Source organism: Meleagris gallopavo, chromosome 1, assembly GCF_000146605.3.
Source record: "Meleagris gallopavo isolate NT-WF06-2002-E0010 breed Aviagen turkey brand Nicholas breeding stock chromosome 1, Turkey_5.1, whole genome shotgun sequence".
In the NCBI taxonomy this organism is placed as follows: domain Eukaryota; kingdom Metazoa; phylum Chordata; class Aves; order Galliformes; family Phasianidae; genus Meleagris; species Meleagris gallopavo.
This window is the reverse complement of record NC_015011.2, coordinates 128,216,560-128,243,808: the sequence shown is the minus strand read 5'-3', so window position 1 is coordinate 128,243,808 and position 27,249 is coordinate 128,216,560. Positions and strand designations below refer to the sequence as shown.

General features: G+C 42.4%; 1 protein-coding gene across 3 annotated transcripts in view; it reads left to right on the top strand.

The window, feature by feature from the left end:
• The window catches only part of GABRA5 (gamma-aminobutyric acid type A receptor alpha5 subunit), a 63,438-nt gene that overhangs the window by 34,137 nt on the left and 2,052 nt on the right, over positions 1-27,249 (top strand). For all 3 annotated transcript variants that reach the window (XM_010727527.2, XM_010727540.2, XM_010727534.2), the window contains exons 6-8: positions 1,037-1,119; positions 19,675-19,818; positions 25,430-25,582. In XM_010727527.2, coding sequence (XP_010725829.1) covers positions 1,037-1,119; positions 19,675-19,818; positions 25,430-25,582 — 380 coding nt within the window. The remainder of the gene's footprint in view (positions 1-1,036; positions 1,120-19,674; positions 19,819-25,429; positions 25,583-27,249) is intronic.

Below are 27,249 nucleotides of genomic sequence, written 5' to 3'. Positions count from 1 at the left end.
TGCAGGTAGCAAAATGGCCCAATTAAAAGTAGATTTTCATTGTGCTATATGCTGCATGCAGCTAGTAAAGTCAGCTTTGGCTCTGTTGATGTATTTTATATCAATAAAACTAATATATCACAGTGCTCAGAATGTGCCTCAGGCTTTTTTTTTATTCATCTTGATCTGCCAGTCACACAGAACCTCCATAGGATGTCTGTCTTTTCTAAGGCTTTTTCTAGCTCAGGAATTCCCCAACAGTGGGGCAGCACTGTTTCCCGAAGCGATATGCCAGGCACAATGTCCCAGCCCTCTTTTCCTTACAGTAATTCACAATACATAGGACCAAACTGGTCTGCCTGATTTGTTCAGAAACTAACTGTAGTACTATATGCTTAGCTTGGTGGCAGTTCCCAGAATATTCATTTTGTTGTGGCAATACAAGGCAGTAAGCATGGAGGCAGGGAGATGTTTTTTTTTTTTTCATTAAAAAAATACCTATTTGGAGATGCTGTCATAGTCTGTCCTGCAAACGTAGCGATACTTAATTCGCGTACTTTTCATTTGTTCAGAAGTTATTTGCAGAAGGCAAGCATTGCTCCCCCTTTCGTACGCAGGGAATTTGGGGTAAAAAGGGTGAATGAGCCTATTTGACCCTTCTCAGTAGCTAAGATAGGAAAAATCAGTGCTTCTTTGCATCTGTAACAGAAGTCAGATCCCAAGTTTGGTTGCAGTATCTACAGAAAGCAGATAAGAATAAGGATTGCAGCAGGAGCCCCAGCCTTCCTGCACATACAAATAAGAAAGAATGATGTTGCTGAAACTGCTTGCCGTTGTAAAAGCCGTTGGTGTGGCTGAGCAGTAGATAAGGCCCCAGACACAAGCACAGCACTCCAGCTGCTTTATCTCCCACTCAGGCAGGGGCTGCTATGCTTCAGCAAGAGCCAGGAGCTGCCAGCAGAAGCTCGCTTGTGTTGGTGCTCATGTATTACAGCGATGGGCCTAAATAGGAAGGCATTGACAGAAACTGATCGGTTTTCTTTTTACTCTCCCACAGACTGACCATCTCTGCTGAGTGTCCCATGCAGCTTGAAGATTTCCCCATGGACGCACATGCCTGCCCATTAAAATTTGGAAGCTGTAAGTTATCTTTTCAAGTGAGATCCAGAAAATTCCCTCTCTGGCTTTTTGTGTTCAGTGGTACTTTGTACAAGTCTTTAGCACTTCTCTTAGTCCTCTCCTTTTAATACCACGTGTATTTTGTGTCCTTCCTAGTCAGCTGAGAGCAGATGGGTGGTGTGCATCCATACCAAGGGCAGAAGCCAGCCTACACATCCAGTATTGGTTGTGGACAGATAAGTTGATGACTGCAGTTTTGCTTTTGTAAAAAATGGAGCTTTCATTGGAAAATATCAAATTGTGCTGTTATGGTATTCACATGAATCAGACTGCAGTGCAATATATGCATTGTGTATATTAACAGAGAACTAGAACACTGAAAGAGGAAATATCTCTTCATTTGGCTTTAATAAATCTAGTCCTGTATCTTGTTTCATGATTTAGTGTACACTTATATTTGTGTATATGCACACATTATTCTAAATTGTATGCAGAACGATGATTTTTCTTTAGTTCCAAGCCTCTAATCCACCATACCGGTCCCTTGCCAGAAGCTTACTTTAAAAATAACCTCAGGGGATCAGACGGTTATATTTAAATACAAAGCTCTTAATTAAAGTACAGATGAGGCTACTAGAGTAGGCATTTTTTATTTCAGTAATCAAATCAGAGGTTCCAGGTGCAATCAGTGTCTCTACAGACTTTTGAAAATTACCAGGCAAGGCATTTTGCTTGTCCCTAAAGCCACCTATCTTCAGCGTTTTTCAATGTTTTTTCAGTCATACCAATTTAGAGTCACTAATCCTACCAAGATTAAGCTTTGCCTTTATCTTCTGTATCTGCGCTGGTTTAATACTGGCTATGCATTGTCTTCTTTTGATCATACTAAGAAGTAAAAACACTGCTTACAGTAATGATTACCAAATTACCTAACTTAGGATGAATTGCTTTCCCCTCCCTCTTGCAATCCAGATAAACTCAGTGCTGTCTAAACAGCCACCAATATTTTGCAAGGTCACTGTCAGTTCGGGTATGTCTTTTTACCTTGGCAGTGTTAATTTATTGAAAGGCCAATACAGATCTGGAGGTATAGTACTCCTTTACATTCAAACTTAAAAAAAAAAATTGCAGGCAAACCATGCATTGCATTCCAAAATTGAAAATGGGAAAGAATCTCACAGGAAAGTGTGATTATTTGTATATAGGGTTAAACTTCCAGAATACTCATAGAATACCAGCTACTGGGGAAAAAAAAAAAGAGAAGAAGATATCCTTCCTGCTGTTACATGTTATGTACTGTACTAGTAATATTAACTCATAGGAAAGATTGAAATTTTTTTTATTAGACATACAAAGGTTGACTATGATTTCAGTTCGTGCTACTTTCTGCAATCAGTATACAATCCAAGTTTATTTTATAAGCTACTGCAAGTTATCTTTAAGTTCTTCTGCAGTGTCTGGACATGGAGCCTTTGCTGGTCCACACTGACGGTCTCTACAGTAAGTAAATACATAGGAACAGGCTATCGGTAGTCTTTCAGCCTTGGGAATATCTGTGGTATTGATCTGATAGCTCAAGAGTACTTTATTGCAATGTAATATGTAGATGTTTGCACAAGTATCAGCCAAAAAGTCAGGGTTTATTTAATTAGCCCAGCTGTATTTGAGGAGAGTACAGTACTAGTTTCCTATTTCCATCATTGCAGGTTTGCATTAAGTCATCTACAAGATAAACATGCAGGGATGTATTATACACAAGCACAGGCCCTTTCTTCTTATTTTTCCCCAAAGGATTTGTTTTCAATGGTTTTCTTTCCAAGAAGGATTTCAAAGCTTCAATGGCTAGCATCAAAGCAAATGTTAAACACACTGTCGGTGGAGCCAGGAAGGTGAAGAGGAAAGGAATGCTCACTGGTCAGTGGGTGGGAGTGCAGGGCAGCAGAATAAAGTGGCCAACATGGGACAGATACGCAGGGAAAGGGGTTTAAGGGATTGTCAGTGTGTCAGCACAGGTGGGAGTAGGTTGCTATAATACTGCAAGCAAAAAGGAAAAAGCCCCGACATTTCCTTCAATATTAAAGAATAGGAGTGTTAATCTTCCTCACAGAAATAAAGGTAAATGTTGATTTCTTATATCCCATTTCACTGGGGTTTGCTATATTAAAATATAGGAGATTTTATGGTCTGAAGCAGCATTATATGTGATGAGAATATTTTGCAGAAATAATTTAAAGCAAGGTCAAATACAGAAAAGGAGATATATAATGGTATGTATGTGCACATACCCCCAACCTAGATAGCTGCTGGGCAGTTTACGTACCAACTACAGAAGTAATACCTCTATGTGCTGTTTCAACTTGATGATCTTGAAGGTCTTTCCAACCTAGATCATTCTATGATTCTATTCCCTGTGGAATGCAATGAAATGGTGTGCTTGCCAAAGGCCAGAAGTTCAAGGACAGCTACTAATGAACTGAATGGAGAAAATTTTAGATATCTTCTGCTTTCTGTAGAGTTCCCCAGTGGTTGAAGGTGGCCAGCGCAATCTTGCGGTGTGGTACATGATTGCTATTCCTCAGGCTTGTGCCTCTGCTGGAGCTAAGGCTACCTGTAAAGCCACCTTGTAGGAATCTCATTTAGAGCTGGGGAGCTGGGGATGGTGTGTGAAGGCCAGAGCTCTGCAAGGAAGGCCCTCTGGCCTTAGTCAGGGTGCTAATGGGATGGCCATGTTCTCTGTGTCACAACAGCTTGGCATGGGTGCTAGTTTCTTCAAAATAAACTTCCCATGGTAATTTTAGCACTGACCTCCACTCTGAGTAAATTTGCAGGCCAAACAGGATCTAGTGGCACTTCCTGGCACCAGCCATGTTTTCACAAGCTGCATCTTAGCCTGAAGAAATTCCTCCCTACCCCCAAGCTATTTTTGGTGTGGGAAGGAGGAATTAGATAAGACAGAAAGGGCATTAAAGCTAGGAAGCTTTAATGTTTCACTCTTCCACTGAGAGGCCTTAAGAGTACATTAAAAGTATCGTTGAGTGTGGTCTCTGAATGCCCATGTGTCACTAGGAAGGTAAGCATCATTATCTCCAGGGCAGCTGAGGCAGAGAAGTTAATTGACTTTCCGTAAGGCCACACAGCAAATCAATGTCAGAAAAAGGATTAGACTCAACTTCTTTGGTTGGAGGGACAGATGTCTAATCCACTAGACCATGAAGGCCTCTGCCCAGGCAACTGACTTAACTCCTAAATCTCATTTTACTCATGCGTTAATTATATCAGTTTTACCTAGCTTTCAGGGTTCCCCAGAAGATGAATTAGTTATTTGCTATTAGTGAACGTTAACTGGTGATTTGATAATGTCAGATATTGGAAAGGATAATCTATTTATGGCAACGGTATTTTGAAGGCACCCTTTCTGAGTACATAGATCTTGTACTAAGGAATGGATATATGCATGAATCTATTGTCCACTAGTCACTTAGTGGGGAAAAAAAAAGTAAACATCATACTCTTTTTAGAGTAAGTGGAAATTCTAATGAATATTCTGAAAATAACGAGATTCCCCCTAGCTCACAAGTAGTGCTGTGGAAGGCTTTTATTCCTGATGAATTTCATTTGGCTATGCAGATGGAGAAGATTGATCACTGTAGATTGCACTGAGAGTTTGCAGACTGTGAGAAAACAGTGCTTAGTAAAATTTATGGCTTCTGAAGAAAGACATTAACGCGGTTTATGTACATCTTCCTTTCTAACAGTTCAAACTGAGTCATGTTGTCTTCTGCAGCTTTTGGTAGGGGAAGGGGCTCCGGCTATTTCTGTGGCAGAAAACACTCAGACTGTTTTTCTCTTAGGCAGCTGAAGCTGGAGTAATGAACAGACAGAAGCTTCACCATTACCCCAGGATTTTATTGTAGCAGTGAACTAGCGCTATTAAGATTCTTTCTGTTCACAGACAATCCATGTAGCTACAGACACTGAGAAATTTCTCCAAAAAATTTCTCTTCCACCAGTGTTGAAGTTTCTCCATGATACTCATAATAGCTCTGAGGTGAAAGCACCTGCAGGGAGTTTCTTGATTTTATGCTTCCCCAGATTGAAACTGTGAGACGGCAGGAGAACTGCACGTGTGGAGGGACAACTCCAAAACAGATGGCAGGAAACAGACCCAAATTCCTTTTTAGTAAAATGTGACAGCAATGTATTCAGTGTATTCCCAAAATCTGTGAATAATTAAATGCTGCTTGCTCAGGTAAAATCTCAGGTAAAGAGATTTTGCTTGTTTTGCTAATAAATCATAGTAATCAAGCCTAAACTGATTTTTCATACATCCCGTAGAATTGATGGAGAACTTGGAGACCACCTAATAGAAATTGCTGTTATTTGCCTCTAGATTCCTTGAAACTGTGGGCACGTGACTCTTTTTGGGGCTGCGAAAAAATCAGAAGGTTTTGATACATAAACTCACGGCTGAAGCATACTCACAAAATCATAGGGTACCACAAGAGCCGCTTGGCTTCCCCAAATCTGCTGTGGCTCTTATCTGTTGCAGGACATAGAAATACACTGCTCCAGAATGAGCAGAGTAGTTGGTCTTGTATTGAAAGCTGTGCATTGATAGCAGAGCCTTGTAAAATGGATGGGGTGGGTCTGTGACAGTTTTAGTTAGACAGTGACATGGCAGTTAGTTGTCTAGACTCCTTTTATGGCCACTGAAAGGAAGTAAGTACTTTGGTAGTGCAGCTCATTAGAACTATTTTTGATGACTCCCTAAGGATGAGATGAATCATATTGTAGAATTTCCTATTTCTCTGCAAAACTATCTCAGATATAGATAAGAGACTTAGAAATCCATTTTTCTCTGCATAGCTAGCTCAGAAATAGATACATCTGTGGCACATTGTTCTGAAGAACTAGTTCCTGGAGATTAGTTAGGTGTTGCATATGTTCATGGCGAGCTGTTCTCTCTATGCTAGGTATGGGATAGCATTTTATGCTGGAAGGCCTATTCTTTCAAGGGAGTTAAAAATCAGAATTCAAAACTAAAACCTCTTCTGTATAAAGATGACTTCACAATTTCTGCAAGTATCTTATTTGAACTTTGTGTTTCTCCTACATTGAGGGGTAGATTGTACCAGCAATTACTTCTGTATCCTCACAGGTGCCGCAGCACAGCCTGTACTCAATTTAAATGTGCATCTGTAGCAACACAGTCACATCCTCAGCTGGCATTTTGAGCAGCCCATGTTGCCAGCAGCTTCACCCTTGTGTTCTGTCCCAAACTGCATGAAGCAGTGCAGCCTGAAGCTCCCAAAGGGTAAGGGAGCATGGTCTTAAAAGGAAACACTGTAATAGTTGCGTATTTCAGAAATCTAAGAAGCTTTTCTCAAGAGAAATCTGTGGAGAATTTAAAAAGCTGGGCCTGGGCTGTATGATTCATGTTTTTGTGGCAGTTATTATTATGGGACACCATCATGGAGCAAAACTTAACCAATTAAGATGTTCCTAACTTCTTACATTTTTGGTAGGTTTCCCAGCATAGAATCCTAGAATCATAGAATGGCCTGGGTTGAAAAGGACCACAATGATCATCTCATTTCAACCCCCTGCTATGTGCAGTGTCGCCAACCACCAGACCAGGCTGCCCAGAGCCACATCCAGCCTGGCCTTGAATGCCTCCAGGGATGGGGCATCCACAGCCTCCTTGGGCAACCTGTTCCAGTGTGTCTCCACCCTCTGAGTGAAAAACTTCCTCCTAACATCTAACCTAAACCTCCCCTATCTCAGTTTAAAACCATTCCCCCTTGTTCTATCTGTCCACTATCTGCCCTCATAAACAGCTGTTCCCCCTCCTGTTCATATGCTCCCTTAAAGTACTGGAAAGCCACAATGAGGTCTCCCCAGAACCTTCTCCAAGCTAAACCATTCCAGTTTCCTCAACCTTTCTTCATAGGAGAGGTGCTCCAGCCCTCTGATCATCTTAGCAGTCCTAAGTCATCAAAGTCATACCTTTTAGAGTGACAAAAGTGAAAAAGGCCCTTTCTAAAAGCTTCCTAAAATTATCAGGTCAGTCAGTTTTCCTCCGCCTGTAGGACTGGGACTTTGCAGAAAATGCTGGAGAGGTTGTGCTAGTTTCCTCCTAAGCAATTGCAGTCACCATCATCAATTTGTTTTTCAGAGCCTTTGTCATATATACTCAGGTCTGCGCTGAGAGAATTTTAAAAATACATTAAAAATTCAGCATTTGCCACCATCCCGTCCTCTGGGTGCGATTGCTTTCCTGTGAAATACTGCCTGGTTTTGGATCAGTGACTTCCTATTCTTTGTGATCATCTGTTCAGAAGCCAGTAGCTTTTCCCCTTAGGTTCATAATAGAGTTGAAAAGGGAGGTCAGAAAGAACAATTGTCTGAAAAACCTGCAATCTTCCCACAAATACTGAGCTGCAGCAGCCATGGAATCGACTCCCTTCCAGCCCAGAGGGCCACTAGGATCATGTTTAATAAAACTGTTTTTTGTATTGGTAAGGTGTGCTTCCCTGAGGCTCCTTTTTAGGAGGAAAAAGCTTTACCAGCATTGGCTTTGAGCTCAAGGAACAAAAAGTTCAGGCAGGGAAGCAGCTTGTGTGGAGATACACAGCAGTGTTTTTATCTTGCCTGAAAGAGGTCTAGACACTGTTGTGGTGGAGCAGCATGGAGATCCAGGTGCTTTGCTGTTGATACAAACATCAGCATGTACTTCCCACTCTGGAGATTTCAGGCTAAATTTAAAGGCTGTGCAACTGCCTGATTACGGGAAAGCCATGATTCAAATTGAGTTGTCAGCAGTAGAAAATAAAATGCACATACTCTCTGCTTCATTGGCTTAAGGTATCTGTAACTCACAAATGATCCTTGGGTGCAAACGTGCTAAGATATTACGTGCCCCCTAATGCCCCAGAAAGCACACTGAGGGCTTACAGTTGCCGACTATGGATCACGGGTTTATGCCACTAGCAAATGGGATGTTATTTGTAAATGGAACAAATAGGTAAATATTGCACTACTGCTTTACAAGACAGGTTTTTAATGGCTGTTACTTTCCAAGGTGGCCATTTCCATGGCTTGTAAATATTTCATAAATGCTTCCGAAGTCATTCTCGCGGTACTGATGTGAGGCAGGTTGGTCTCCACTGCCTGCGTTTTGCAGGTGGGGATGGAGTAGGCAAAGAGCAATTACAGTCTCTTCTGAGCAAAGATAGAGTGGTTCATTACCTGCTTTTATTGCCTCTGTCGTTATGGGTCCCTGGGTTCAATTAGAGTCTCCCAGTGCTAGTGCACTATGCTAATGACAAAATGACTCGCATACAGTTTTGGGGAAAGAAAGAGAAAAAGCTGCAAGACACTGCTGAAAATTCAGCTTCTGGCAGATCTTTTCTGACATCTTGATCTCTCATCAACCATCAGTCCTCCCTCCAAATTGCCGAGTCCATGTCAGCCTCATCCCCTGTACCGAAAGCTAGATTAGCCCAGACTGCAGTGCAGCGCAAGCTGCAGTTCAAGCTCAGCAAGTTTCTTCAAAAGAAGTTGTTTGTACTGCACTTGGTGAAGAAATTAAAGAGGGAACGCCTGAAGGATTGGCTCTTTTTGCCCATTCCCACACCATGTCCACTGAAAGTCCGCTCACATCCAGCCTGTGCTACCAGCTAGCTGCTTTGCTGAAGGTATCCAGTATTAAATCTGTCAGCGGAGATGGGATTCTTCTCTTCTAAATTTATATTTCTGCAGAGTAAATATATACAGCTGAGCTAACCACTCTCACCCTCTTATGGTCAGGGGAGAGGAGCAGATATTTTTAAGCTCAGGTTAATCTCCTCCTAAAGCAGATGACTAAAATAGGTCAGCTGATGGCTCTAGATAAGGAAATGTGCACTTGTGTACAGGGAAGACAAATAGCTAAGTGCCTTTGGGCCTACGTCTCTGTGGGCAGGAGGAAAAGGTTCCCAAAGAAGGGACATTTTAGTGTGGTGACAGACAAAATGCAAAATGGCAGTTCCTCTGATAGACAGGCTCCTGATGGAAAGGGCTTTTTTACCCCCTTTACCACTGAGGCAGCTTGAACTGTTGGCCTCGAGCAGTTCTGTGCTCATTAACAAAATGCTCCTTTTGTACTCCATAAGAAGGGAAATGAAAAAGCCTTGGTGATACACAAGTGAGAGGTACAGGGACGGAGAAGGAAGAGAGAGCTTGCAGCAACCCCCTTCTCCTAAATGCGAGGCTATTCTGTGGCATCCCTCACAGCAGCCTATATTCACAGGCTGAAAAGGCTAAAGTTTCTTACAGAAGATCAACCTCCATCTTAGTGTTGGGCACAGAAATGGAAGCTGTACTGCTCCCTCTGCACACTGGCATCCATTTTTGGGACTGCAGATATTATGTATTCTGCACTACTGCCTTGAAGAGCCCTGGAGCAAACGCTGCTTTTCAGAGTTACGAGTAGCCTCACATGCCTGATGTTTTCAATCATACTGCAGCACGGGATGATATATAGAATAGCAATATGCTTTCTAAAGGGTCAACTCTCAGGACTCAGGAAAACCCAGCTAAGCTTGAGTCTGCAGGCTAGCAGCAGAGGATGGGAATGGGAGGATCTCTTTTCTGACGTCAGGGACTTGGGAGTTTTCCCACTTCTGAAATTTACATGACTGCAGCATCAGCACAGGGAATAAGTTCTGGTGACTGTGATCTCTGAGCAGTGTTAAAGTGACTGAATAATAGTATTTCAACCTACTGCCTCTGTCCGCCTATTGATTATACATGCACACAGTGTTATTAGTGAAGCTGTACTTCTGAGAGTTGGAAATGTCTTCATTAAGGGATTGGCTTCAGAAAAAAAGGGCGTATATTTAGTTCTGCAGATAGTTCCAATTTTTCATGGTTGGTCTCAGGTCATACTGATTCATAAATGGTGATGTTCTCAATAGTAGATCAGTAGGTGTACTGCTTATGATGGGAGAGTCTTTGGTACCACTGATGTTGGTGGGAAGAACTTTCATTCATTGTGGTGAAGTCATGGTTTCACTCTGTGACGTTAGATTTGGCCAAAACCACCATGTTTTTGAAAGCACCCTTCAAAACAGATCAAATTGAATCTTCTATAAAATTTACTCTGTTTTTCTCACCTTGGTGATGCTCCTGGAGAGCTGAGTGCATTATCTTTGCTGATCTTAAGCGTCAGCTTGCAAAATGAGCGGACCACTGCAATAGAGATTGCTTACAGAGTAAGATACTGTGCAGTGTGTGTAATGGTGTCAGTCACACTTTGGAGAATACTTTTATTTGCTTAGCAAAACATAAATCTCTAGCATCTTCCTCATGACTGTGCTGTTTTATCTAATGAAGCAGTTAATACAGCTGCCTAATACCACAACTGCAAATTCAGAGTTCATTATATGTTAATACAGCACTCAGAGTGGTCGGCCAATTTGGAATTACCATATGCCTGGCATACAAATACCTGTGTAGGGTCAGGGGGGTCCCAGGATATTTAAAATGTTTAATTGTCATCCCAGCGCATGTTGCTGCTCTGTTGCTGTAGTTCTCTTGTAATAGGATTTTATTCCAGCCAGGAGAAAAATAGAAGAAGACATCAGGGCCTTCTTTTGACCCCTTCTATATGAAAGACAGTTGTGTAGCCACCATTACTTGTGGTGCAAAATCAATTGTTGGACTAGTTCTAGACTGAGACAACTGCCAATAAATTCAAAAATAAAGGAAGATATTATAAGTACTGAGAACAGTGAGAGGAAGAAACAGGGGTTGGAAGGCAGTAGGCAAAAGAAGGAGGACATCACCTGCTCCAGATGAGAGCAGCCGCTTTGGGAAGATAGGCTGGTGCCTCAGAGCAACTGGGCATACAGCAGCGCCCCAGCAGCTCCTGTGTAGTCACCCCTTTCTGCCTACCTATGGCAGCATCCCACAGTAAAGTGTGGCACAGTTCCATTGTCCTGACCTGCCTGTCTGCTGCCTTTTGAGATGCTCCTGGGCACCCCACCAGGAAAACTCTCTATTTGCTCCTTTCTCTGATTGGAGCCGGAGGGCCAGTTCTCCCAGGGCACACAGCTCTGGTTATTATGCTATGCATGCTTTTTAGCCCAGGTACATGCATTGTCAGAATTCACCACAAAGCATCAGTTCACTGTTGCAGTCTCCGCTTGGGAAACATCTGCACTGCTCGGATTGCTGCCCCATCGCTGTGTGGGAACGTAGGATGGGCCGTGAATCATCAGAGTTGCCAGCGGTGGTGGCAAATGTGTGGCAAATGCGCACACCTCTCAGAGGGGCAGTGCTCCAATGGCCAAATTGTGCCTCCACAATGATCCAGTAGGGAAATTGTGTGCTGCTCTGCACAGCTCCTAGCTCAGAGCTATTCTTAAGCTGTGTAATAGCATCCTGTGAGGGTACTGTGCCGGAGTGAATTATCACTGCAACTGTTTGTTAGTATTCATATTACATTCATAATTGGTATGCCTGTGATTTAGTGTACCAGCTTGCAAATAGCTAATTCATTGTATTAAAGCAGTCACTAGCCTTGCCTCTGCTAATCATGAATCACACCTTCAAAATTACAAAGTTTCTTTCAGGCCAAAGTCATGAGGAATTTTTTTTTCCTTTGCTTTATGATTTTGAGCTCTAAATAGGGTCACATTCAGAGTTTTCCCCTCTGAACTGGAACTTCTAGAATTAAACAGGTCTTTTCACTTGTCACTTGCTTTGAAAAGCCGAAGGCACATCATAAAACCCTCTGTCTCAAAATGAATTTCACAGTCATCTTCAGTTCCGTATTTCTCACCACCTTGTGGGTACAGTCAGTGTTTCCATTTAATTTCCAAGCCATAGACACTTCTGTCACATTCCTATTCCCACCTTTTCCAGAGGTGACTTATAAATTGCATTCTGAAACAAAGTCATTTCGATCTAACTTAGGGCCTTATTTTTTTTAGTAATGATCAGTAAAGGTATGTTACTGTTTCTCAGTAATGAAGTCCCTTGAGACCTGTCTATCACGTTTCTGAAGACATCCTATTCTATTCCCTGTGGAATGTGAAAAGAAAATTGAATAAAACTTTGTATTGGGAAAACATATAAAATACTGCCCATGTTATCAAATAATGTTTTTATTGTAAGTTCAGGAATGACAGAAACAGTGATCATTTTAGTAAGGCTGAACTTCTTACTGACTGTTTTACAGCCGAGTGTCCTATTACCTTTTCATACAAGTGTCCTACTACCGGTTTCATACAAGAATTGCTTTAAGTCCATGATAGTAATTTTCTCCTCGGAGGTCCTCTTTTGTCCCACCTAGATGATACTGTGTCATTCCAAAAATATTTCATTCTGAGTTTTTCAGTTCTCCTTACATTTGGAACAGCTGTTCCGAGCTCCTGATCTCTGTGGAATGAGTTCAGGTGCAGGACCACAAATATAATTGAAAGGCTAGAACATCTTTCATATGGTGAAAGGCTGAGAAAGATGAAACTGAGAAAGCTGGGAAAACCTAGAAAGGAGAAAGCTCAGGCGATTTATTCCACCTGTATAAATACATGACGAGAGAAAATGACAAAGAAGGAGCACGGCTCTTCTCGGTGGTGCCCAGAGACAAGACGAGACAATGACCACAAATGAGAATAAGTGGAATTCTATCAGAACACAAGAAAACTTTTTTTGTACTGTGATCATGATCAAACAGTAGAACAAGCCGCTCAGGGTGGTTGTTAAGTCTCCATCCTTGGAGACAGTCAAAAGCTGTGTGAACATGGTCCTGGACAGCTGGCTGGAGGTGGCACTACTTGAGCAGAGGCTCGACTGGATGATCTTGAGGTTCCTACCAACCTCAACCATTCTGGGGTTCTATGTGATTCCAATTTATAATCCTTTGTATTTATATATGTTATGCTTCTTGTCTGTGACACAGATTCAGATCATTCGTGCTGTTAAGATGCTCATGGGAGTTTAAATAGTCAGTCTTAATTTTGATGATTTCAGATCCCTAACTTAATTTATGTGACCCTCAAATTCCTGTGAGAACAGTGGAATTCATCACTACACTATGAGAAATTCTTGATTTTAGGTTCTTAATCATTGAATATGTGAATACATATATCTTAGTATTTAAATTTATCTCAATAGCTTACTTTTTAAAAAAAACTATTTCCCCCAGACCCAGACCGTGCATATTTAGCACTGTCTTGCTGTTTTTATATTAGAAATCACATTTTTACTAGGTTTCTTCCTATAGACTGTATGGAGTCCTCATTTGTACATCAATTCATTCTTATCAACTTAATGTAAATGGAAATTCCAATTACAGAGTTCAAATCTAGCCTCAGTTGTATAGACACAAGCACTGACAGATGCTGTATAATAAAGTAAAAAGTGTTCATGCTCAAGCCAGAAGAAACCCAGCCTGAATCTTAGAATTCAAGCTGATACATTATGGCTTATCAGCAGCACTGTTTTACTCCCTGCAGAAGTCGTTGTGAGACTGTAAATCTGAATCTCTAACCAAGTTATCTAAGAGTCTCTAAGGGAGTCAAATACATAGACAGATCATAGAATCACAGAATGGCCTGGGTTGAAAAGGACCACAGTGATCATCTGGTTTCAACCCCCCTACTATGTGCAGGGTCGCCAACCACCAGACCAGGCTGCCCAGAGCCACATCCAGCCTGGCCTTGAATGCCTCCAGAGATGGGGCATCCACAACCTCCCTGGACAACCTGTTCCAGTGTGTCACCACCCTCTGTGTGAAAAACTTCCTCCTAATATCTAACCTAAATCTCCTCTGTTTAAAACCATTCCCCCTTGTCCTATTGGGCCACTATCCACCCTCACCCCTCCTGTTCATACACTCCCTTCAAGTACTGGAAGGCTGCAATGAGGTCTCCCCGGAACCTTCTCTTCTCCAAGCTAAACCATTCCAGTTTCCTCAACCTTTCTTCATAGGAGAGGTGCTCCAGCCCTCTGATCTTGGTCTTAGTGGCCCTCCTTTGGACCTGCCCCAAGACAAATATTTGTATGCATATTGAGGTCATAACGAGAGTTTCTAAAAAACAATGTACATGCAACTTTCACAATAGACTTTAATAAGGATTAGCAGTACTTCTAAAATCTGGCAGTCTGATGATCCTGAGGCGTCATATAGTGTTGAAGGTTAAGAATGTGACAGTGCAATTGTAATGAGTTAAATAAAAACAGAAAGACAGTGGGGAGTGTTTTTAGATTCTTTTTTCCTGACATATTTTCTGTCCTGTCATATGGTTATGAAAACTTCCTGGCAGACATCAATGTGGGTTTTGTTCTTTTCATGAGTGATGATTGCTTGAAAAAATAATTGAATAATTGCATCTGGGTCCCAAAGATCTCAATTTTGCACTCAGAAATCCATATTTAAGATACTAGGGTTTATTTGTCTTAAGGAGCTAAGAAATAGTGTCTTGTGTGAAGGGCTGATGCAGAAGTCTCCCTGTTCATGGGTTGCTCATTTATGTATGGGAGGGTTCTGTGCACCTCACTCTGCTTCATTCATAGGAATGGGCATCTGAACATTTCCTTTTTGTCCTCTTAGAATCCTTCTGTAATGTTTTACCAAAAGACCTTGAAAGGAAACAGTGAATCAACATGAGCATTTTTCCCAAAGTGGCTTTTCCAGTTCATGTATAATTAAACCAAGTGAAAACAAGGCAGCCTGCATTGCCAAGACGAATGGCAGGATTCTTCTAGTTCTTATCAACTGGCTGCTTTGCTTTGTTAGGCTGGTTCCTCCCTTTGGTTGTGGTTGCTCACCTGCCCTCTGTTCACTGGTGTTCATTGCTATTTGCCTTGCCAGACATGTGAGAGTAGGAAGATAGCAGAGTGTGTGAGAGAACAGGAAAGTAGGGCTTTATGGGTTTTATATTTCTGTTGGGCATTAGAGTGGAGAAAAATAGATCCACTTGTGAGTAAAGAGATATGAGAAGAAATGACTTCATTTCATCATTCTGTTAGGTGATAAGTCTGCAGCCATTTATCAAATGCCCACTAGAAATAAATGTCTTCTGCCATTTTCTTGCTTCTAATTATATCACACCTCTGTATATTTTCGGTTGTTCATCTAAACTGGTTCCTTTTTGTCTTTTGAAAGAGCTAGCTTAGGCAAGAAAGAAAAATTGAATGAGGCATCTGACTTTCTTTGGCAAGCTAGCAAAATAATGGTAAAGAACACTAAATTAATTATTGGATTTATAATAACAGAAGAAGCTCACTTGCTTAAATTAGAATGAAAGTCAAACAGCCTCACTTGTATTTTCAGTGGCTTTGAATTTGGGTTTGCTTTTACGACAACAACAGCAGCGTCTTCCAGTTTTCTAACCCAAAGCATTTACTACACTTTCCTGTCACTCTCTGGGTGTCTCCTTGCTCCCCTGTGTGCACCATGTAAAGGTGGTGAGGACCTTATTCCCTGCTCAGCAGTAAACCTTTCCTATAATGCTAGAAATCAGGAGCTGAGATTTGTCATTTAGAGACTGAAAACCTACCAGAGCTTTACTTAAACAGAGGGAGGTTTTTACACAATTTGGTATGACAGTGAATAATGCCATCTCTCCATTAGCAACAGCTCTATCCCAAAAGCAAAATGACATTATTCGAGACTACTCCCACACATTCAGCTTTCAATATGACTGTGCCTAATTATACTGCATGGGTTACCAGAAGCAGGGCTGGAGCTTCTGGTAGGCAAGTTTAGGATAACTAGGGTTTGAGGGGAAAGTGTGGCAGAAGGTTTGAGGTAGGAAGACACATACCTAGTACAAGGATACAGATACCCAAAGATTTATATAGATGACCAGAAAAGATATGATCAAGGTTCAGCTGCCACACTAAGGATTTAGGGTAGCCTATTCCTGTCGGAGCTATAAGTTTCTCACAAGGGTACTTATGGACTGAGGGGGTGGCTGCATCTTTTTACATTCACATTCTTCTTTTGGCATTTTCTCAATTCTTCTCTTTCTCACAAGGAAGCTCAGATTCTCATAGCCTGGCCCAGAGCAAGGAAAGGAGGCGTTAAGCCAAAAATCCTATACTACAGCCTTTTAAAACACAGACTTTGTTTTCTTTACAGTTGCAAAGAAGATAGATGGAGAGGTCATGTACATGATCCTGTCTAACAGATTATCTATAGACATCTTCCCTTTCCTGTTGTGATTTCAGAAGAAGGCAGCATCACAAAGCATTGTGCGTGGGGTCAGGCCTGTCTGCATGCATTTGGGTGCCTCCTGGCTTCTGAATTACAGATACATATATTTTTTTTTTAAAGGAGGAGGTGCTGAGCTGCTCCAGGGCAGGAGCCTCCAGGCCTGCACTCAGACGTGTGAAACACCAGTAAAGGCTGCAGTTTGAAGCAGAGACGCTGTTTTAGGACAGTCAAAGATAGGCAGAGCTAAGAAATAAAGCATCTGAATACTTTTTAAGCCTCACAAGCACATGTCCCAACGTGGTTTTACTTTCGATGGAATTTGGTTACAGGGCTTTCACCAGGAAGTGTCTCATTGAGCTTGTGTGTCATTGGCAGAAAACTGGACAAGTTTTCCTGAGACGCTCACAGTAGCAGTGAACTCCTGGTGTGAGATACATATGGATGATACCCAACAAAAAGTCCAGCATTCTTTTTTGCATGGGAAGTGACATAGGTAAAAATAAAATTCTCTGAGAATCCCTGTCTGTCTATACAAATTCAACATTTACAGAGGCTATCAACATGTGACCAACATATACCAGATAAGCACTTAAAAATAGAGTATTCTGCAGCAGAAGTGACCCATCGACTTCTACATCTCCAAAGCAACCTTTGGAATTATTTACAGAATGCTATGAGTTTGTAATCATCTCTGAGATGGGGAGGGTATCTCATCTCTTAAGGGAAAGGTGAAATTCCATCACTTTTTGTTATGCAAATATTTTGCAGTAGGGAAGAAATTCCTTTGTAGCCTTTCAAAGCAGATCATGAGATATAATTACAGTAATTTTACTGCACAGCTACAAATACAGGCACATGAAAGGCGTGTGGGCAGTCCTGCATGGCTGCATGGCTAATAAGGATGGAGGATTCATAGATGCTCGGCTACCAAAGATTGGATCGACTCCAGTCACGAACACAGCAGCAACAAGCTACTGTCAGAGATATGATGAAAAAGATCTCATCCCATCTTTATATTTCTAGTGACAGTAATCTATAATCTTGGAAGGTTATCCACTGTTTAATTCCCCCACCCCTCCCCCACCAGGAAATTGTGTCCTGTTCTTTCAGTGCCTGAATTTTTCTTTTGCTTTTGTCAGTAGTATGAGTTTTCCCTGTTCTTGGTTTCTTTTATGTGTACAAGTATCTATACTTGGCGATTGAGTCACATCTCAGCTTCTTGTCGGTGAGCTAAATAAGTTGAGCTCCTTAAGCTTCAAATCTTAAGACTTGTTCCCAGGCCCTGGAGATACTTGTAACCCTCTTCTGAACTCTTTTTCTTGCTGTCCTTATTATTTCCATATCTTTTGGAGGTGTGGATGAGAATGTGAGATTAGGTGTAAAAGGTCAGACCAAAGATGTATCCAGACTAGTGTCCTTCCTCTGCTAGCACTTCCTAAAGATTGCTAGGGAAGATTACCAAATGGAAAAAAATGCTTTCCACCCTGCTACCTACTCCAGTATCCAAGTGATCTGCACCTCATTGTGCCTGCGAATGCTCTTAGCTTGATTCAGGATCACTTCCTATTTTCTATTTCATGTTCATAGCATCATGGAGTGACTTAGATTGGAAGGGACCTCAGAGATCATTCAGGGAGATCAACTCCCTGCTGTGGGCAGGTCTGCCACCACTAGATCAGGCTGCGCAGGGCCCCATCCAACCTGGACTTTAACGTTTCCATGGATGGTACATCTACAGCCTCTCTGGGCAGCCTATGCTGGGGACTCACTGCAGTCTCAGTGGAAAATTTCCCCAACATCTAATCTAAATCTTCGCTCTTTTAGTTTAAAACTGTTCCCCCTTGTCTATCACTATCAGACCATGTACAAAGTTGATTTCCCTCCTGTTTATAAGCTCCCTTTAAGTTCTGGAAGATTGTATGAATCCAGGGACTGCCTTAGCATGTTTTTTTTCCCCATTACAGTGCATCAATAGCTTATGTTAAATTGCTCTCTGGGAAAATTTTTAAGTCCTTACGGGAGTCACTGCTTTCTGTGACAGTTTACTGACTCCGGCAACCAAAACTCACAGTGCTGGAGATGGTACTTAGTACACAAGACCCTTCAAACTAGCCACTTGCCCAGGCCTTTCAGGTTCTTATCTGGAAAGCCATTGTGTGTTATCTCCCACACAGGCTGTGTTGAACATGAGTTTTTCTAGAAAAAAACATTCTGTACTCTCAACTTGCTAGTTACAGAATTTCAGAAGGTGAGATATTTGTATTGGACTTGAACTCCTTCCAACCTTGTCTGCATTTCAACTCCTGCTGGGAAAGTAATCCTTGCTTTCCAGAGAGGTCCATGCAGTGGGCTCCAGCCTTCTGTAATATGTCTGCAGCAAAGCTTTCCCGAGAGCTTTCAGTGATCATGGTGCTCTGAAAAGTGCCAGATCTACTTAATTAAATATAAGTATGTAGCCAGCTCCTGGATTTTTTTTTTTAAACATAATCTGCGGAGTTTGCTTAAAAAGGAAAATAAAACAAAAAACACTGTTGACAGTATTTCTGAAAGAAAGCTGAAATTCTTTCATAATAGCATAATTACTCCAGGTGTTAGGGCTTTAAAAATAACAGCACTACTACTGAGGAAGGAATGAGTTGGCAGTCCAAATGCTGCCTTTATTTCCAAGGACTTCCAAGTGAGTGAAATTTTACCATGTTTGCATCTCCAGGGATGCAGGTGTACCCCCCATCACCAATCTACTTCTGCTCTCCTCCATGCCATCCCCCTCCCACGTACTTTCTCTGGGTTGCAGACATGCATGCACACACACAGGGGCACAAGCATACATCCTAGCTTTTTTCATTCACAGCCAGACCCTAAGCACAGGACATAGCGCCTCCTCTGTATGTCCTTATCCCAAGCCAGCACACGCAGCAGACCCTGTGCTTGTTCTGTCACAGAGTGCATCTTGTCCTGGAGATGAGGCTGTGAAGTTCCCCCTTGTCCAGGCCCTTTAGGTGCATGAGTGCTTTTGAGGGGGAGCTTCAGCAAATGCCTTTTGCTGGGGTTTAGGAGCAGACAGCCTGCTGAGAATGGGTCTGAGCTGCTCTGAGCTGCTGGAGTGTTTGTGATGGATTATATTTATACCTCTACTGTTTCAGCCTTTGACAAACCATCCTATGCATCTGTTATATTAGAAGGCTTCAATCTAATATTTTTTGAGCCGGGCATATGGAAACATGATTGTGTCATCTTTATTTGTTTTTCTCCATTCAGTCTCACTCCTCCATTCTTCCCTCTCCCCACCATCTATCACTTAAAGATCCACTAAAACATTACATGATGGGCTTTACTCATCACTGTCTATTTTTCCCCTGTGTCAACAGATGCTTACCCCAATTCTGAAGTGATCTATGTGTGGACCAACAGCACCACAACCTCTGTGGTTGTGGCTGAAGACGGTTCCCGACTTAACCAGTACCACCTGATGGGACAAACTGTGGGAACTGAAAACATCAGTACCAGTACAGGTGGGCAAGATATTTCTGAGGACAATGGGGATGTGTTTGTAGAACATAAGATGCTGGGGAGAGTGGGACAGGTTCCTGGCTTCCTGGAAGTAGTGTTACAATGGAGAGGGCCGCATGCTGACTGTGAGGCCCTTCACCAGGTCGGAGAGCCCTACAGCTCCCGCTGTTTATGAGGTACACTGGGAATGCTGTAAGCAGCCAGTTGGCAGCTGCCTTTGCCCAGTCTTGCCAGCACTATCACTGGAGTGCTTCCCTGGGGGAGGAACCACCCACAGGCAAACACCACCCACGCACTTGATCCGTTTCAATCATCGCTTTAGAGCGATTTGCCTGATGAGGCCAATGCGGGGGGGAGAGGGAATGGAGGGCAGGTGGTGGCGGTGGCGTGGCCATGCTGCGTGTCTGGGGACCCCGCGGCAGCAGGAGGGGAGAGCCAACCCCGAGGATTCCCGTTCCCTGCCCAGCTGGGTGTGGAGGCGCCAGATGTGGCAGCATTAGAGAGGCAAAGAAGGCTTAATCCTGGCCTGGGCACCCATGTGAGCTGCCCCCCTGCTTCGTAAGGCTCCCACGCAAGGGCAGCCCTGGGCCTGCATTGGTGGGGGGAGTCCTGGGGGAGTCAAGGCTGGAACAGGCATCACGTGGGCCTCGCAAGACAGGGGCTTAAACAAGTTACACAATGCATTCATCTACTGCAAGATCTGGGGGGAGCAGAGGGCACCCTGCAGCCAAGAGAAGTGCAGTTAGCATTGGGAAAGCCAGTCAAATTGACTGTTTTCCGGAGATGCATCTCATCTCTGGTGGAAAATGGTGAGCTCTGAGTGAGAGCAGGACTGTAGAGGATGAAGTGTAAATTAGATTAAGAAATCGTTACTGTCCATGGGAAATTTAGTTGTAAAAACAGGCAGGACTACACTCACACACAAAGTTAGTGGAACTGAAGCATCAAGGTGCATCATACTTTCTGCTCAAACTGTCCCAACGTGCCCAATAAAGAGAGAGCAGCCAAGTTTGCAGCTCGCTTTTTGAGCACAAGACAAAGCTGAGGGAAGCTTCTCTCAGGCAGCTTGAACTACCATCAAACAGAACCATCACCCCCATCTTTCAGAGCTTATTCCTTCCCTTTTCCCTATTCAGAAGGTACAGAGCTGTTGCTAAAGCAGATTCCTAAAGACAACAGACATGTGTAGACAAAGTCAAGGCAAACACCGCTATGGAAAAAGGACAAATAGATAATGCTATCTCCCATTAAAGAGCAAAGAAAGACACATTTTTCCTTACCAGTTTACCATCATGGCTGCGTTGTTCTCTGGAATGAATGGCAGCTCCCCTCTTGCCTTCATCATGGCCAAGAAAAAGATCCAGAGGAGGTAGCGGGGCATCTCCTACAAGCTTGTCCTGCTCCTCAGAGAAAGAAAACAACCCAGCCCCGGCAGTGTCTGCTCCAGTGTGTCAGCTTCAGGGCCCTGCCAGCACGCAGCTTTGCCTGCGGGAGCTCCCAGTACTCCACAGCCCACGGGTATGGGGCACTCTTCGGACAAAGCCCAAAGTTTCTGCCTGGTAGCCTCTTCCCTCCTGTATCCTAAGATTTAGGCTAATAAATGCTTGTTTTCCGACGTCAAGATTTTATATTAATGTCCTGGGTTGCATCTGGGCTGACTGGATTCTGATTGCAGGGTGGATCACAAAGAGCAGGACACAGATTGTAACCAGGGATTAGCAAAATACAAAAATCCGATTTTGCACAGGGAAAGCATCAGTCAGCGGTGGATTTTCTGGACTTCATCAAGCTTGCGGTAGGCCAGTAATCAGGGTTACTTGTGAAGGGCTATCTAAGACATTTCTTCCTTCTATTGCATTACTGAACTTAAAAAACAAAATAGTTGCTGCACAAATCTCACTGCTGGGATCTTTTATGGTGTTTTTTTTGTTTGTTTTTGTTTGTTTGTTTTTTTGACACCCACATCAAACTGCATGGCCTTAGCAGTTGCATAGGTGAAATGTTTGTGTATGTCACAAGATGTTTATGCTTCTCTGTCTAAAAGATTTCTTTTTAAAATGGAAATGCTGGCCCTACACAAGTCTGTTGGGATTGTGCTGATTTTGTACTCAAGCTGTTAAGTTTAGCTGTCTCCTCAGAAAAATAACTTTGCACTCCCAATTCACCAACCAGTTTGGAAATCACGACCACGTTAGTAGTGCCACAGAAAATGGCTCTGATATGTTCCACCTGTGTGGTGGTTTGTTGAGCTAGCATCCCCAAATATTACTCCCCCTGAAGAGGATATTTGTCGGCTCACACTGCTTCCAGCAGTCCCAACATCTGCTGTGTCCTGCTGTTGCAGTGCTGAAAACACTCAGATACGGGCTTTGGGTCCATGTGGATCCTGCTGGTGTCTGCAAATGATTGCCCAGTTCTGTTCCCCAGATCCAGAATTTCTCATCACTCACTTAGGTTCTGCAGTGCCATAAAACAAAACAAAAACCCACTCCTTTCTTTTCTGCCAGCTGGAGCCCAGGCTATGAAATATCCAAAGCCTAAACAATAAAAGAAGCATTCAACCCTTCATTCTGTGCTGAACAGTTTGATTTTTCCTTGAGATGAAGGTTTCATGTGCAGCACTATCAAAACAGCACAGGCATCTCTTGAGGACCAAAATGTTCTGGATGTCAGTGTGGACAGGGACTGCTATGTCACAGACCTGATGTTGGGGTCATGCCAGAACAGTTGTTGGTACACCTGAGCCCAGGCAGATAAGGTAAACAAACAAGCCGAGGGGCTGGCCTATTCTCATTAAGAAAACCTCATTGTATTGCAGCACAGTGATGTTGGAAGAATGCAGGAAAGATTCTGAACGTTTGTAAGCACCATCTCCAGAACTCCATCGCCTGGATACTGAAAAACCATTGCAGCAGCTTTTAAAGGCAGCACAGTAGCAGAGCTCTGTGAAGAAATGCTCCATCCTTGAGCTTTTTGTCGGTGCTAGATTTGTCATTAGAGTTGTTTTGGCAGTTGTGAATGGACTCTATCAGGTGCAGTATTTTCATCTAAACGTGCTGCACAAACCTATAATAAAAAATTAGCCTTGCTCAAGAAAACTTATGGTCTAAGAATAAACTGCGGCCTTACAGAAGTAAGAGGGAGCTTTGCCACTTCAACAGAGCCAGGATTTTATTCTCTATAAACAAAAGGCCAACTCAGGCAGCTTCTAGCATTGCTTTAAGCAGTGGTACCAGAACATAAAAAAACAAGCTGTGGGGTTTTTGCCAACTCCAGGTCTGTTGGGGGAGGCATTTTAGAAAGAGACAGCATGGAAAATAAGAGAAGATGGCAGTTAGGAGAAGAGAAAATGCAAAATCAGGTGATATCATTATTTCAGTGGAGACAAGAGCTCTGGTAGGTTAAAGACAATGATAAGGTGAGAATCAGCCACAGAAGATGGTCACAATACAAGTGCTTATTTTCTGCATTTTTAAAAGGAAAATATGAATCCCGTTGCTCTGCTGAAGCTGTGTAGATTTACTTTATTCCAGCTCGGAAAGCATGCTGTCAAAATCAATAATGCACATCGTCACTCCTTAGCGAGCAGGGAGAATGGGACTCACACACATCACAGCTCAGAAGCAGATTACTGGCACGTATATCCCGCTGCTCCTGTATATTTTTTGGTAATCCACAAACTGAATGCTCCTAAATAAAGAGCAAGTGGGGTTTCTCCTGAGACTGAGGTATGTTCAGCATCCCCGGTTCAAAATTACACTAAATGAAAGGGAATTAGACATCACTTCACAAGGATTTTCTCCTCAGTTTCACAGCATCCCCTGTCTATCTCCACATCCCTCATCAGGGAAACATTTCACCAGAAAATCAGACTTCAGAAGAAAGCCATAAAGACAGAGGCAGGCTGTCAGGTAAGGCAGTCCTGTGCTATTCCAGTCTTTCAACCTAAAATCCTCAGCATGAATGAGTCTGTAAACTTCATACAGAACAGATCTGAGCACCTCAGGCAGCTATACCTGCAGAAAACCTCTCACTGTAGACCTATTGTCCATTAATTAGCCGTATTGTCACTTAGCAGTAATCTGCCAAATCTAACCGCTTAGCAGTGCTGGCTGCAATTCACTGCAATTCACTCTGCAGAATCAGTCTGTTATTTATTTTCCTATGGGGGCTGATCTATGGAGGATAACAGCCCATTCTTGCAACAAGAAGTTATAGCCAGTCATTTAGCTCAAGTAGTTAAGGTCTGCATTCAGCTCATTCTTTAGAAAATATAAGATACGCACCCCAGAATTTCCAGGATCTGAAAAATTCGTAAGTCAAAAGGGTTTTTTGTTTTGTTTTGTTTTACTCTCACAGTACAATATACATTTCGGTGTGGACATTCCTCTGATTTGTTAGTATCCAGCTGAAAAATGCATGCTTTTAGATTAATTTGATGTCAGTATGATTGGAGATCTGCTAGGGCCTGGAGGAGTTTGATTGGCTTTTTTTATTGGCTTTTATTCTAATATTTGATTTTAACTCTCATTTTTCCCAGGAAAAGAAAAATATATATATATATAGTATCCTGCTCTCAGATAGCAAGATTTTGGCTTTGGGGAGCTGTTACCATCAATGAAAAGCCTTCAGTAACAAATATATGGTTTCACAGGAACAATCTGAAAGAACTGCTTGAGTTTTTTTTTTTTTTTTTTTCCCTTGAACCATAAGGGAAGGTGACAGCTGGTCTATCTGTTTCAGAGTGCATTTTTTTGAGGATTGTATTGAAATTCAAAAGGCCTGACAAAAGCCCGATTAAGGCAATGCTGTGAATTTGGCATATAAAAAAGACATGGAATTTAGCACTGCTGTAGCAGCTTTTAGCGAATTCCCCCCTGCAGTCAGTATAATATTAATTGCACAAGAGAACAAGACATGGCACAACATCTGTCCAGAAAGAGATTATCTTTCCAAGAGCTAAGGCATACCAAATTCCAGGAAAACTCCGTGCACCAGAGGGTTGTTTTTGTTTTTGTTTCTGGAGGAACAGTTTGATCGCTTTGAAAATTCCAAGCAATAATATCAGTATCAATAATATCAGTGAGCAAAGCACAAATTCTTGCAGCACCGACATTAGGACAGTCACACAGTCACTAAAGTATGGGGCATGGGGAGTGTCAGGACCCAAGTGATGGCTTGGTATTAACAGTGCCCTAATGAGGTTAAGTCCTGATGCTAAATCAGGTTTCTAAGAGTAGGAGGCCTTAATTGTTCTGACAGGACAGTTTGTGGGACGAAGTCAAAGGAAGGCAAGAGTGAGGCACTGTCAGCAATCCAGATTTGCCATGCCTGTCAACACCAGGGCATGCCAGGTACATAAAAGTATGGCAGGTTTTTGGTGCAATAGTCATTAGTTGCTGTCTTCTGCTTTTGGGGACAGAATGTGAAGAGCAGAGGTATGTAGCAGCACCTCTGTCTCTTGGTATGGCACAGGACTGAAATCCAGGCGTTCTTCATGCAGTTAAGACTGGCTGAATGGTAGCCTCACCCTGGGAGAGAGGGGGAGCTGCTGAAATCCTCGAATCAGTAAGCCTGCTTTATTTTAGCATATATGAATTTTTCTTCCCCTAGGCGAATACACCATAATGACAGCACATTTTCATCTGAAAAGAAAAATCGGTTATTTTGTCATCCAGACATACCTTCCCTGCATTATGACTGTGATCTTATCACAAGTGTCGTTTTGGCTAAACAGAGAATCTGTCCCTGCTCGGACTGTCTTTGGTGAGTACCTCACCCTCTTGCAGCATGGGTAAGGAAGGGGCTTGTTTGTGGAAGTGATCTTCTGTAACAAACCCACAGCGCTTTTTTTTGCTTCCAGTGTTGTAGGTGTTCCCGTGTTCTCTTCCAGTTTAAACTCAAAATCAATTTTTAAAAAGTGTGGGCTTTTTGGTAAAATTGTGACACAAATTGCGCTGTAATCAGTTCTGTGAAGGTTAAGGATGGAAGACGGAAGAAACAGATTGTTGTGATTTGTGGGTTCTTTTTTCCCACTCAGATAAAATATGTGATGGTTTAGAACAAAAAGCCATACATATTATGATAATGCATACTCTAGTCTAAACAGATTTCACTTCAAAACATTTTGTTTATCTATGTTTCAAGATGTTTATCTGGAAAAAACATGTAGAGGTTAATTAGTGACAATTATCTCTATTACTGTCAAACAAATTAATATGATTTTGCATTTAGAAAATGTATATTTACTACAGACACTATCATGGAAAAATCCGTTGGGGTCTCTTACTTACCACTAGAAGGTTGCAAAAAATGAACAGAATCCTAGCTGAAGGTTTGTAACATAGAGGATTCCCACTAGATGAGAAATGAGGGGAATGGGAGCAGCAACATATGTAGAACTTTGATCAAGTGTTCCTAAAAGAGCCATTCATTTGCAGGAGCCCACTGAAATCAGTCAGCACCTTTGATCAGAAATCGGTTCAGCAACCTGTATGGGGGGAATACTGGTGCCAGCAGCTCACTGCTGGCTAGCAGTGCTGATTTTTCTTACCTTCACAAAGATGTAACTCAGAGCTCATTCTCATCCTGCTGAGACACTCTTCCCCATGTGGAAGCAGTGGCAGCTCTGTCATCTGCTGACTTCTGTAGAAGAGGGAGCCACAGTCAAGGGAATAAATAACAACCGACAATTACATCCATACAATCTCCACGTGGGAAAACAAAAGCCATAATCCCACTTTGTTGTGGCAGTTACTGCTGAATGGGTCAATCACTGATTTTATAACATACCAGTTAATAAGCGATACTAAACATACATACCATGCACTGACAAAATACCAGTGAGATTTTGGGTTGTGTAACATTTGTTTTTGTATTATCCTTAAAATTATATTTTTAAGTACACTGTAACTAGAGCAAACCAGAACATCACATAAGTAAAAAGCTGAGGACCAACGCTTTTATTTTTATTCCACCAGCAAAGTATATCATTCTTTCTGACCAAAATATGCAAGCACTGATTTCCTTCACGTGGCCTTCCTAATTCTCCTGCTGAACTGGGGCCCTCTCATAACTTATTAGGAATCTTGTAAGAGCTAGAAGACATAAGACGTATAAACAGAAGGGGGAATGACTGTTTACAAGGGTGGATAGTGACAGGACAAGGGGGAATGGTTTTAAACTAAGACAGAGGAGGTTTAGATGATATTAGGAGGAAGTGGTGATGCACTGGAACAGGTTGCCCAAGGAGGTTGTGGATGCCCCATCCCTGGAGGCATTCAAGGCCAGGCTGGATGTGGCTCTGGGCAGCCTGGTCTGGTGGTTGGCGGGGTGTCTGGGGGTTGAAACCAGATGATTACTGTGGTCCTTTTCAACCCAAGCCATTCTATGATTCTATGATTCTACCAAGCTGATCTCTGCCTCCTTTTTTT